The 13061-nt window shown below is 50.0% G+C and overlaps 2 protein-coding genes across 5 annotated transcripts; one reads left to right on the top strand and one right to left on the bottom strand.

The window, feature by feature from the left end:
• Positions 1–362: 362 nt before the first annotated feature.
• Positions 363–3725, bottom strand: TRIR (telomerase RNA component interacting RNase; the record flags this gene model as incomplete). 3 transcript variants are annotated; one of them, XM_080937019.1, is made up of 3 exons in its annotated part: positions 3366–3725; positions 1028–1105; positions 363–769 (listed from the first exon to the last, which is right to left on the bottom strand). In XM_080937019.1, the coding sequence occupies exons 1-3, from the start codon at positions 3699–3701 to the stop codon at positions 662–664; spliced, it is 522 nt and encodes a 173-aa protein (XP_080793145.1). In that variant the 5' UTR covers positions 3702–3725. The 3 variants fall into 3 exon arrangements, with proteins under 3 accessions (XP_080793145.1, XP_080793147.1, XP_080793146.1); XM_080937021.1 differs by lacking the exon at positions 363–769 and having other exon boundaries at positions 1029–1105; positions 3389–3725; XM_080937020.1 differs by lacking the exon at positions 363–769 and having other exon boundaries at positions 1084–1221.
• A 1410-nt stretch (positions 3726–5135) lies between these two features.
• GET3 (guided entry of tail-anchored proteins factor 3, ATPase) lies at positions 5136–12524 on the top strand (the record flags this gene model as incomplete). 2 transcript variants are annotated; one of them, XM_080937025.1, is made up of 7 exons in its annotated part: positions 5136–5296; positions 6052–6199; positions 10402–10550; positions 10638–10788; positions 11389–11496; positions 11589–11786; positions 12191–12524. In XM_080937025.1, the coding sequence occupies 7 exons, from the start codon at positions 5136–5138 to the stop codon at positions 12320–12322; spliced, it is 1047 nt and encodes a 348-aa protein (XP_080793151.1). In that variant the 3' UTR covers positions 12323–12524. The 2 variants fall into 2 exon arrangements, with proteins under 2 accessions (XP_080793151.1, XP_080793152.1); XM_080937026.1 differs by having other exon boundaries at positions 5144–5296; positions 6111–6199.
• Positions 12525–13061: the final 537 nt, after the last annotated feature.

The following is a 13061-nucleotide window of genomic DNA, read 5'->3' as shown; positions in this document are numbered from 1 at the left end:
TATTAGCCAAAACCGAAGATTAGTGTACTGCAAAAAGGTGGAGGGCTGGAGATTAAACATGGAGCTAAACTGAGACTGTGAGAGACTTAGAAAGCATGCAGCTGAGGCAGGAGACAAACTCTGCACATACAACCATGTCTCAAAACAAACCCACAAACAAGACCAGACTTTAAAAGTCACAGTTACTAAAGATGGAAGAAAGCTGTCTTGAGAGTCCTAGACAGGCAAGCATGTGCCCCTGCCTACAGAACCTTCCCCTTCCCTTCCCACAATGGGTCAACCCCAGCTCGGGCAGATGTGGTATCCACCAGTGGCTTAGCTTGGAGGTCGCAAGGAGACAAACAAAGCACACAACTCCAGCACTAAGTCAGGTTCTTTACTTCTCAGAAGTGACTGCTAAAAGGAGAGACAGCAAGAAGAGACAGACAGAGCCAGAGAGAGCAAGGTGATGGGAAGAAAGGGCACAGTAAACCACTGGTCTAGTAAGTCTCAGGAGGCAAGTGCTCAAAGGTAAAAAAGAGTCCTGGAGAATGGTCTGCGGCCACGGGAAGCGCCTTGGTTTCCTTCTGTGTATCAGTCCTCCAGGAAGGCCGCTGCCGTTACCGCATTAAATATTATGTACATCGCAGAGAGTCCCAGGTAGTGGGCACCTGGGAGGGGGTCATTTCACCAGGGGCCGAGTTTTATCATCATCACCGCACTGGTGGGCTTTGTACTTTTTCACTTCTGCCATGTACTTGGCCCATGCGTCACCTTTACTTGTTAATACCTGTAGGGTTGGAGGAGGGGAGGAACGGTTGGAAGACAGATGCCCAAAAAACTGGGACAAGAGTCAGGAACACCATGAGACAGCTGACCCATCCCCAGTATCACCTAAAGGCCCTGGATGTGAGGTAAGAATAAGCAGAAGCAGGTTGTCTGGGGAACCTCCCACCCTACAAGGCCCACCCATCCACAGCCTGACCACTGGGCACTGTGTCTGGACAGAAAAGGCAGTTAGGGCGGCACCTCTATGCAGGCCACTCACCTCATCCTCCGTCTTCTGCTTCTTGGCTACTATTCCCGTCTTGAGGGCTAGTTTGTTCCCGCCTCTGCGCTTGCCCACCTGGGTGAAGGGACAGAAGACTGCAAGGGTTACAGGAGCCGGGCCCGCCCTTGGCGGTGCTGAGGCCCACTACACCTTCCTAGCGACGCCTCGCCCAGCTCCTCCAGCCGGCCGACCTGCGCAGCAATCAGAGAGGAGCACACTCGACTCAGCGCCTGTCCTGGGCTGCCACGCCCAGGCAGTCCTGGGCCCCAGGCTACCCTCCCAGGGGGCCAGGAGTGCTTACCCTGCTGGGAACTAACTCTGTTCTTACTCTTTTCCCAGGCCTCACCCTGTCTTGTCAGGGACCACCTCTATTGAGCATCACTATCTACCAGCCCTACATACCACAGAGCACTGTGACCATGGCATCTCCTCCCTACTGAGCCCTATATACCTGTGACCATGGCATCTCCTCTTGAATTCAAAGTCATGCTATTTGAAGGCAGTAACTACTTCATTTTAAAGGAAAAAAACAAGGCTCTGGGAAGAATAGGACAGGCTGCCAACAATAGAGCGCTACTCAGGATCAGATGTGCAAGGCCAGTGGGAGCATCCTGAACCACAAAGCATCCCTAATTCTACCCTGATCTGACCTGGCTTTTTTAGGAATGGCTACTCAGGAACATATCGAAGTGGGAGTGACACAGCTGCTACTCCCATTCCTGAAAAGGTTTCAGCCTCAACTTTGGATTGTCACATCAACCCAGGTCCTATCACTTTCCTCCATTCCTCTAAGAAGAGTCTCTGGCTCTAGGTTTTCTCCCTAGTCCCATTTCTCCCCTTAACTAAGCATCTTCAAGACATCATCCTATACTTACCCTTCAACTAGGCAGTGAGTGCTAGGACTATTCCCCAATCGCTTTGTGCAATACTGCAGATGGAATCTAGGATCGAAGCATTCAAAGCAATCTTCTACTGAGTTAAATCCCCAGATCTCATTTTGTGGGACAGGGTCTAAGTTGCTCAGGATGGCTCTGAACTTATTCTGCGCTGCAGATCCTTTCTCAGCTCCTGAGTAGCTGATATTACAGGCACACACTAGTGGAGACACACACACACACACACACACACACACACACACAGAGCGTTGTTGTTGTTGTTGTTGTTTTTAGAAACAACAATGTAACCTTGCTGGCTCACACACCCTTTTAAGACCTAAACAAACTTAAATTTTACCCCAAACCACAGAACTGGTCCTAAGATTTGACCCACGGTCTATTTTCAAACCAGGTCTATTTCTTCCTCCTTACTACAAGGCCTCAACATCAGAGACAAAGCAAGATCAAAACTAACAAAGAGTATGTATCCAACTTATTTAACCCAAGGATCCACACCATGATACTTGCTTGACATTAGATCATTCTTTGTTTCCCATGCAATACAGGATACTGAAGAGTATCCCTGGTATCTACCTATAGATGTCACTAGCATCTCCTTTTAGAGTTTTAACAACCAAAATGTCTACAGACTTTACCAAATAATACATAAGGATGGAGAGATTTGTTCCCAGTAAAGAACCACTTTACTGGTCTAGTTTTTTAACAATCTGTACTACCTAACTTTTCTAGTACCACTTCAAGGAATACTCACATCAAAATCTCAATTATTAGAACTACAGAAAATCAGTTTAGGCCACCCACACTACAAACAAAAACATTCTTTTCTGTCAAAGACACCACCGAATACCCAGCACAAGGAAAGGTGCTCAATAAACGGACACTAGTTAAATAATACAGAAAGGAATCCATTGATTGCTAAGGTCAGCTTTTTGTTGTTGGTTGGTTTTGTTTAGTGAGGACAAGGTCTCACTTTTTCGAATCCTCCTCTTCTTGCATCCGGAGTGCTGGTAATACAAGGCGTGTACCACCACACCCGGCTAGGGTCCGTGGTTTGAGTCGAGCGAGTCTAACGATTATAGCAGACTCGGGATCTGAATGTGTCTCCTCCTTTCCCCCGCATCATATGCGAGCCTCTCTATTCAAAGTCTGGGTGCAAATCAAACAGGAATCCTAGCATCTAGGGTCCCCTAACCCCAGAGAGCTGCTTCCAATACAATTTCCCGGTTCTCAGGTCCCGCGAGTAAGATCTAGGGATTCCCATTCCCGCCCAGAAACACCTCTCGTCCGGAATCCAGGCTCAAGATTCTCAGCAAGCGACCGGGACCGTCCAGGCAGCCGGGCAGAAGAGGACTGCCTTGGACCATGACGCCCCTTCCCGGGCCCGACTCCCCCAGCCAATGCGGGCCCCGGCGCCCGCCCCCACCCCCGCGGCTCCTTACGAAGCTGAGCGTGGGGCCTGGGCCGCCCTTCCTCTTCGGATTCCCGGGACCCGCCGCGGCGGAGGCCGGTGGATCGGGTCGCTGCGGGCCCGGGGGTGGTTCCTCCTGCCGCTGCCGCTGCTCCTCCTCCATCTTCCGCTTGAACAGCTCCAGGAAGCTGCCATCGTTGGCAAACAAGTTCACACCGCTAGACACCGGACTTGAGCCCGACACCTCGTCATCCCCACTCTCGGGTGACGTTCCCGGCCCAGACTCAGCCCATCGGCTCCTGCCGCTGCCCGCCGGGCCGGGCGCCTCCCGACCCGGAGGCTCCGCCCGTCTCCCTCGGGCAGCCATTTTGTGGCCAGATGCTGCGCAAAGGACTTCGGGAAGTGCTCTCACACCGCGCGCTTGGCGCGGGACAGGCTTCGTCTGGAGCAGTGCATGCTGGGAAGACGGGTCTGAACCCAGAAGCCAACGCGGAGTGGGCGGAGCTTAGGTGGAGCCAGAGGGTTCTGACCTGGCGACTGGTCGATGAAGGCCAGAAGGTGGTCTCTTTCTGGTCCTCCGGTCCCTAATGCTGCCAGACACGAGTTAGTTAGGCAGACAGAAGCTCCCCAAGAATGGAACCATCGTCTAGGACCCGGGCCCCCTCTAAGCATTGAGAGAACACAATCCTACTCGGCCACCAGAACGCAGTAACTGAACAGATCTTGTTTGGGACTGTTTTTAATTGACCCTTGGGAACTTGGGTGGCCCCTAACTAGGTCTACAAAGCATATCTAACTTAGTATCTCCTATTAGAAACGGAAGCATATCCAGGATAGGCATCTGTCCCTGAATTTAATCTCTTATCTTGAAATAATACCACTGGCTGCGTGCAGCTAGACACTGCCTGAGATTACTATTTAGAGGCTGGAGCACTAAAATGAAGCCGAACATATTTCTAGGCTGAGTCCCTAAGACTTAATGTTTTGAGCTGCGTACTGCATGGAGGACCTAAGGACCCTCGTATTCCTTCTCAAGGACAGGGACTCAATTAAAATTGTATTTGATGAACGTGGAGCACACCCGGAGAGAAAGCAGAGCGCCAAGAACAACAAAGGTTTCGGAAATTAAAGTTCTTTCTACAAGGACGACTTGTTTCAGATATCATTACTGCCCAACTTGTGGGTTCCGGGAACACAGGGGAAAAGTCTGCATACTCTGCCACAAATGGAGTCCGTTTTGCTTTTAATTGACCCTAAGCCAAAATGAACCAGTTCATTCGTGGTTGGTTCGCGGTAGAAACACTGGCTCACAACCAACGGAATAACTGGAGGACCGGAAGAGATGTTGAAGTCCAAAACAAAGTAAAGGGGGAAATGATCATCCAGGAAACTGAGCCTAGGAAATCAACTTCACGCAGTCTTGGACAGGATGTTTGCCTGGTTGCTAAGGAGAGGTTGACGCCTGCAGGGACTTGAGCGTGGCTAGTGGAAGTAAGACAAGATTCAGCCAATGAAAAGAGTGCCGCAAGACTTAAGGTCCAATCAATGATGGGCAGTAGTGTGGGTCATACTAATGTGTCCACAAGACCGGGGGATGCTTAGAAAACTACAGACAAGAGTTCACAAAGGGGAGCCCTCGACTCATAAAACAGTGTAAATATAGCGCTCATTATCCCTAAATGTCAATGCAGGAGGAAAATAAGTCAGGCTTCCAGCCTGCACAGGGTTGTGGCAGACTCGTTTCCCCTGTAAGTATTTAGCACGTGGTGCGCCCCGATGAATCACGTGAGCCGGGTCCAAGATGGCGGCGGGGGTGGCCGGGTGGGGGGTTGAAGCAGAAGAGTTCGAGGATGCACCTGATGTGGAGCCGCTGGAACCCACGCTTAGCAATATCATCGAGCAGCGTAGCCTTAAGTGGATCTTCGTCGGGGGCAAGGGTGGCGTTGGTAAGACCACCTGCAGGTAAGGAGGCTGTAGCGGGACCTAGAGGACGGGTGGGATGTACCACTGGACGAAGGGGAGGACAGGGACCGGCTTTTTCTTCCCGATTGGGGCAAAGCGAGCAGAGCATGGCTCTACGGGGTTCTTTTTCTCTGGAGATTACTGCAGCCTGCTGAAGATACCTCCTGAATGCAAGCCTAGCATCCTGAGTTGGATTATCCCTCTTTGGGTCATGTGAATTCGGCGCGTGGGGTATGCAGAGGAACATTTAAAATTCCGCAGTCGGCCGGACAGTAACCCCCAGGGAGTTCAGAGTAGAGGGAGCGACAATAAGGCAAGCTGTTTTAGTATAACGAACCTCCGTTTGATGCCAGAGAGGGAAGGACTAAAAGGGGGTGGAAAAGACACGTGATTGTGGTGCCTCGGTCCATTGAGAGGTGAAGTACATTGTCCTGAACAAGTTGAGGGAGGGAGGGAGACCAGTCAGTCTGCCTGCTGGACAGCTAGACTGTGCCAAAAAAAAAAAAAAAACAGACGCAGGCATTCAAAGAGACCGAATAAGTCAACTGAATGGTGTACACCAGTCCCATCGGAATCAGAGTCAGTCAGTGCTCTGCAAGGATTAAGTAAGGCTTGATCCCACTGGGACCCACCCATACATTGGTCTTCAGGTCCCTGCTAATCCAGGTTGCTATGGCCTTGCATATCCTGCTACAAACCCCACTACCAGAACTGGCTCCTCACTCCTCCTCATCTTCCCACGTTCTTTTGTGCAGCTGCAGCCTGGCGGTCCAGCTGTCTAAGGGACGTGAGAGTGTTCTAATCATTTCCACAGACCCAGCTCACAACATCTCAGATGCTTTTGATCAGAAGTTCTCCAAGGTGCCTACCAAGGTCAAAGGCTATGACAACCTCTTTGCTATGGTAAGTAAAGCTGGCCTCAGCTCTGGCTGAGGTCCCCAAAAGTTTTTTTTTTGGTTTGGTTTTATTTTTGGTACCCGGATGAGGGTATCAGCTCCCCTGGAATTGGAGTTAGAGATGGTTGTGAACCGAACCACCATCTGGTTACTGGGAATCCATCCCAGATCCACTAGAAGAGTACTCTTAACACTGAGCCATCTCTCCAGTCCCAACCATAAGCCTTTTGAGGACCTACCAGCAGCCGGCAGCCAACCATAGTCTACACACTCATCTCTTGGGTGTCATGCTTTCCCCAACATACTCCCAGAGGAACATGTGGGAAGGAAACCTTTTAGGAGCAGGGAGGAAGGGAAGGTAATCAATGGAGCAAGCAAGGGGAAGGGAAAGAGAAGGACCAACCAGAGATGCACACTGTGGGGCTCTGCTGGCTGGACAAGTAGTTTGGCTTGGAATCGTAAGTGTAATAAAGGGATTTTTTTTTAATAGACAAAGCTGTTCTTTTAATGATTTAGTTTACTTTTAGTTATATGTGCAGGGACCAGAGGTATCAAGTCTCCACTGAGATATTTACAGGCAATTTTGAGCTCCCACCCCTGGTGGGGACTGGAAATTGAATGAGGGTCCTCTGGAAGATCAGTACACACTCTTCCCTGCTGAGCCATCTCTAGCTGCATGTGCATGTTTTGGTTGCTGTTACTGCAGATGCTGCCTGAGGTGAAGGTTAGGGTTAGGGCACCCAGCATGCTACACCGTGCTAAACTTCATTCCTAGCTCTCTAGTTTGAAAAGGGCTGGGCATGGTGGCACACACCTTTAATCCCTGCACTAGAGAGGCAGAGGCAGGTGGATGACTAAATTTGAGGCCATCAGAGTTACATGATGAGACCCCATCTAGCAGCACACACCTTTAATCTCAGCGCTAAGGAGACAGAGGGAGTAGGATCTCTGAGTTCAAGGCCAGCCTGCTATACAAAGTGAGTTCCAGCACTGCCAGGGCTATGCAGAGAAACCCTGTTTCTAAAGACCTTTTTAAAAAAAGCCACATGTCTGACTGTCATATGGAAATTGGATTGCAAATCAAGGGTGAAGTTGGGAAGAATAACAAGGCTGTGGGTGTCACCAGATCTTAATGACACAGTAGTCTTATATCAAAGGAAAGAATGGTAGAAGGGATAAGTAGTTAGATTTGAGGTGTATTTTGGAAGTAAAGCAGTGAGATTACCAGGATTTGTCTGTGTCTGTCTTTTTCAGTATGTGTGCGTGCGTGCATGCGCACACACACACTGTGTTGTACTGTACACACTCATGCCTGTGTGTCAATCCCTGTGAAAGTCAGAGGACATCCCCAGATGTTGGCGCTGGCTCTTCTACCTTGTTTGAGACAATGTGTTGTTTGCTACGGTATACACTAGGGTAAGTGGCCTGAGAGCCACCAGGGATTCTCCCCACTTATGTTACCATAGCAACCCAGGGATTATAGAATGGGTTCTAGATGACCCACATCTGCCTTGATGTGGGTTCTAGAGACCCAGATTTCAGTCCCACACTCACACATGTGCTTTGTCCACTAGGCCATCTTTTTTTTTTTTTATTTCATTGGGGCTGGGGCTGCTTGTGTATCGTGTGTGCTACTTGGATGAAGGTCTTCGGCCTAAAGAAGACTTCAGATGCCCCAGAACTAATATACGATGTGTTCCCTGGAACTAATTGTGATGTGATTTGGGTGCTAGAAGTCAAACCTCAGTTCCCTGGAAAGTACCAAATGCTCCTAATTGCTGAGCTTCTGAGGCACCTCTCCAGTTCTCATTATTCTGTTGTGTGTGTGTGTGTGTGTGTGTGTGTGGTGGTGGTGGTGGTGCTGGTGGTGCTGGTGCTGGTGGTTTGGCTTGGTGGCTGGCTGGTTGGTTGGTCTTATGTAGCCTAATATGGCCTAAAACTTGATATGTTAAGGATAACCTTGGAACTTCTGATCCTCTTCTAAAAAGCTGGTTTGACAAGTGTGTGTCCTGGTGCCTGACAAACACTGCATTGTTTTGATAAATATTTGTATGTGTGTTAGGCCTACATGTATGTTTGTGCACTATGTGCATGCAGTGCCCTCAGAAGCCAGAAGAGGGCGTTAGATCCCCTAATACTAGAGTTATAGATGGTAGTGAGCCTCCATGTGGGTGCTGGGAATTGAACCTGGGTCTTCTGGAACAGCAGCCCATACTCTTAACAACCAAGTCATCCTTCCAGTGCCTAAGATGGCTTGGTTTTAATGAGAGACAGTAACTATCGTGATGGAAGCTGAGAATTGGAATCCCACAACAGGGAAACAGGGAGTTGTTGAGACAGTTTCACTGTGCTGCCCAGGCTAGCCTTGAATTTCTGGGTACAGGTGGTTCTCCTGCCTCAGACTCTAGAGCAGCTGAGTCTTCGGGAACAGAGCACCACCCCTGGCTTTAGGAGGGCTTGCTTGAGAAAGCAGTGATAGGGCATATTCGATTGCTGCTGGAACTTGCCAGCAGGGAGAAGGGGTGTGGGATAGTTCTTGAAGAATGAGCTCTGTCCAGCTCATAGAGCTAGGGCTTAGGCTCTGCCAGGGGTGGAAATCAGAAGGAAGTATGTTGAACTCAAGGTGTTTCCTGGGGAAGATGAGGTGTTACAACTCCATCTTTTTCCTCAACCTATCTTCCAGGAATATTGAAGACAGGGCCTAGTGCATACTATGCCAGATCCACCACTTAATGCTCAGCCCTTTGTACTTTCTCTGTTATCCTTGTATATGACTGTGCTCTTCCTCTTCTCTCCTTCTGTGGGTTCCAGAATAGAACTCGGGTCTATCATGGATTGGGTTTCTTTACTTGCTGAACCATCTTACTAATCTGTTACAGTTTTTTGGTTTGGTTTGGATTTGGTTTTGGTTTTTCAAGAAAAGGTCTTTCTGCCCTGGAACTCACTCTGTAAACCAGGCTAGCCTCCAATTCATAGAGATGTGCCTGCCTTTCTTTGCTTCCCAAACCATGGAACTAAAGGTGCTGCTACCATCCGACCTAACCCAATGCATTTTCACTTGTGGTTTTGGTTTGTTGGTTTTGGTCTGGGTCTCACTAAGTTTACCACCCACTTTGAGCTCACTTTGGCAAAACACGCAACCTTCCTGCCTTGTTCTGCTGAACTGTTGGAGTTACAGGCCTGTACCACCAGGCCCAGCCAGGGGCCTCCCTTTCTTGCAAAGGCAGGACATATTTGAGGAGGAATGAGACCAGAAACACACAGACACTGGTGAGAGTAGACACAGTGTGGCCTTTCAAACATCCATTGGAAATCTGTCGTTAGAAGTTAGGGGCAGGTATGACTGAAGTCTATTTTTGCACCCAAAACAGCAATACCAAACAGCTGTGGTAGATAAGCAGAATGGGGAAGACTGTCTACAGCAATGAAGGAGAAAAACTGGCAGAAGCAACCATGTAGCCTAGACTGGAACTGTGAGCAGCCTTAGGCTGGAGCTGTATCTCAGTAGTAGAGCTCTTATTAAAATCTAATAGTCAGAGACTGGGGTCAAGGGGTCAAGTGCCCAGCTAGAAGGTAGTTACCATTAAGGGACTTAGAATTGCTCAGTGGTAGAGCACCTGCTTGGAATCTCCCAGTGAATGGCTAGGAAAATACCTTGAAGGAGCACTAGCCTAGCCTATATAAAGCCCTTGCCCCTCGCCCTTCACCCCTCAAAACGGAGAGTACCACTGAAGAGGGAGAGCAGACGGGCAGAGAGAGAGAGGGTCAAGATGACCTACAGAGTAAGGCCAGCCAAGCCTGATGGAACACCTGTAATCCCAACACCAAGGAGAGTAAGGACGGCCAGCCTAAGCTACATAATGGTTTTGTTTTAAAAATTAAAGGATCATATTCAAAGATGACTCACATTAGAGGCATAACCTGTAGTGGTTGGAGCTGTGGTTGTTTGTTTATTGGGAAAGCAAAGTTTGGGTTGCCTTTGCAAATTCCTGCAATGGGTTTGGGTTTCATCTTGTCTTTGGGGCCTCCCCTAGTCCAAGTTTGCAATTTCTTACTTGATTGTGAAGGTTAAACCATTGATGGGACAGACCCGGGATCCTATGTGGTTGGAGCCCTACATGGGCTTCCTCTGGCCTGCACCTAGGAATTGAGGCCCCCTCTGGGAGTCCATCACCGCAGCAGCCTGAGTCTGGTCCCCTCGGCCCCCAGGAGATAGACCCCAGCCTGGGCGTGGCAGAGCTCCCCGACGAGTTCTTCGAGGAAGACAACATGCTGAGCATGGGCAAGAAGATGATGCAGGAGGCCATGAGCGCCTTCCCGGGCATTGATGAGGCCATGAGTTATGCTGAGGTCATGAGGTCAGCCTGGCAGGGATTGGGGGGTGCCGGCCTGCCCTGGGAGAGCCTCTGGCCTCCGGTGTGAGCCTGACCTTCATCTCCCCTCAGGCTGGTGAAAGGCATGAACTTCTCAGTGGTAGTGTTCGACACAGCACCCACCGGCCATACGCTCAGGCTCCTGAACTTCCCCACCATCGTGGAGCGGGGCCTGGGCCGCCTGATGCAGATCAAGAACCAGATCAGCCCCTTCATCTCACAGGCAGGTGCCACACCCCTCCGGGTCTCTGTTTCAACCCAAACCATGTTCTTTGGGGCTTAGCAAGAGGCATGGCCTCCTTCCCTCCACAGCTCACCTTTTGTGTTCCCTCTTTTCACCCCTCTGGGTCTTCCTTCCCTCCTCTGTGAGCTGTAGTGTTCACTTCAATAGCACATGTGAAAAATGGAAAGTATAGAAATGGTTCTGTGAGTCATCAGTACTGTGACACTTGCCCCATTCCCACGTCCACCTCTTAGAGCATGCATATGATGCACGAGCCTTCCTCCACCCTCAGATAATAATGTCTGCTGAACATCCACTAAGTGCCTAGCACCGATTTGTAATAAAACACGTGACAGCTCACAAAGCACAACATGTCTTGAATGTAAGGTGTGAAGATGGAAAAACTAAGAATTCAGGAGGTCAGATATTGTGGCCAAGTTTGCCCACAAAATGGAAGAGCTAAAATTACAAAGACCTTCCCCATGAGTTGGCCATAGGGCCCACACCTTTAGTGGAGATGCTGCAGTTTTCAGTAAGACCCTGATCCAGAGGGTCTGATGGGCCCAGGAAGGTGGCAAGTCTATTTCCTTATCCCCACAGATGTGCAACATGCTGGGTCTGGGGGACATGAATGCTGACCAGCTGGCTTCCAAGCTAGAAGAGACATTGCCTGTCATCCGATCCGTTAGTGAACAGTTCAAGGACCCTGTGAGTTCTGATCCAATTCAGCAGGTGGTGAGAGGCTCCTAAGGATGGGATCAGCCAGATCCCTTCCTTCGCTCCTGTCTTGTGCCTTACAGGAACAGACAACCTTCATCTGTGTGTGTATTGCTGAGTTCTTGTCCTTGTATGAGACGGAACGGCTGATCCAGGAGCTGGCTAAGTGCAAGATCGACACCCACAACATCATTGTCAACCAGCTTGTCTTCCCTGACCCTGAAAAACCCTGCAAGATGTGTGAGGCTCGACACAAGATCCAGGCCAAATATCTGGACCAGGTATGCCCACCTGCCCAGCCAAGAATCCTGTGTCTTTTGCTGTATTCTCTGCTGGGGGCTGCAGCTCGGTAGAGAATCCTTGCCTAGTATGTGGTATGTATGTATGTGCATGCATGCGTTCATTCGTTTTGGTCTTTCAGAGGATATTCCCTGAGGCTTTGTGCATGCTTAGCAATATTCTTCTGCAGAGCCATGCCCCCAGTCCTAATGACCTCCTTCTTCCCGCTCCTGAGCCATCTGTATTCAGAAGACTCAGGCTGGACTGAGAAGCGGGACACCTCTTCAGCCATCCTTGGGTTTGCTAGCCCTACTTACCTTACCAAGAAGCTTCTGCCCTAACCTCCCGCTTCCCATGAGCCTCTCTGCCTTCAGTCTCTGCTCTCTGCTCTTTAACCCGGTTACAGATGGAAGACCTCTATGAAGACTTCCACATTGTAAAGCTGCCACTGTTACCTCACGAGGTTCGGGGAGCCGACAAAGTCAACACCTTCTCTGCCCTCCTCCTGGAGCCCTACAAGCCCCCCAGCACCCAGTAACCACCCCCATCCCAGCTGCTGCCACTTCATACCCTCCTCTTTCCCCATGGGGCAGAGTTTGCACAAAATCCCCCATAATGCAGGGGGAGCCACTTAGTAGGAGGTGGGAGGTGGTCTGTTCCCCCTGGTGGGGCCTGGGGAGGCTGCAATGCCCCCCCCACCTCTTCCTGCCTCACACTCCTCAATAAAATAATCTTATCCAGTTGTGTTTGTCAGTGGGGGGTGGGTAGGTAAGCACTGGTGTAAGGCTGCAGATTGCACACGTGTTTGTCTCCCTGTCTCTTCGGATCCATCCATAGCACACATGCATGGTTTCGGTGACAGTTGTGAAGAAGCCTAGTCTTAAAGATGTTCTTCCTGCGGCTGTCATGCCTGTGATGGAAACCTTTGCTCCTTTCCTTAAGAACTCAAGAGTGTGGGAATATTAAGGCCCCGTGGCCAGCCCCAGGCTGGTAGGGAAGGGATTAAGCAGGCAATGGGCCCAACACCACCTGCTGTTTAGTTTGGGAATTAGTGGGCGCCCTGGGCAGAGGCTGGGCCTGCCAGACTGGGGATTAAGGATTTGTACACACACTACTAGTTCCTGCCTTGGTGGGATGCCTCCAGCCCCTCCTAAATTGAGACTGATGAAGTCAGACAGGATGGCAGAAGATTCTGGGGTCCCCTTAAGGCCAAACCTGCCTCCAGAGAATCCTCAGTACAAGCCCCCAGCTGTTTAAACTATTCCTGCAGCCCTTAA

Source organism: Micromys minutus (assembly GCF_963924665.1).
Source record: "Micromys minutus genome assembly, chromosome: 24".
In the NCBI taxonomy this organism is placed as follows: Eukaryota; Metazoa; Chordata; class Mammalia; order Rodentia; family Muridae; genus Micromys; species Micromys minutus.
This window is presented reverse-complemented; position numbering and strand designations above follow the sequence as displayed.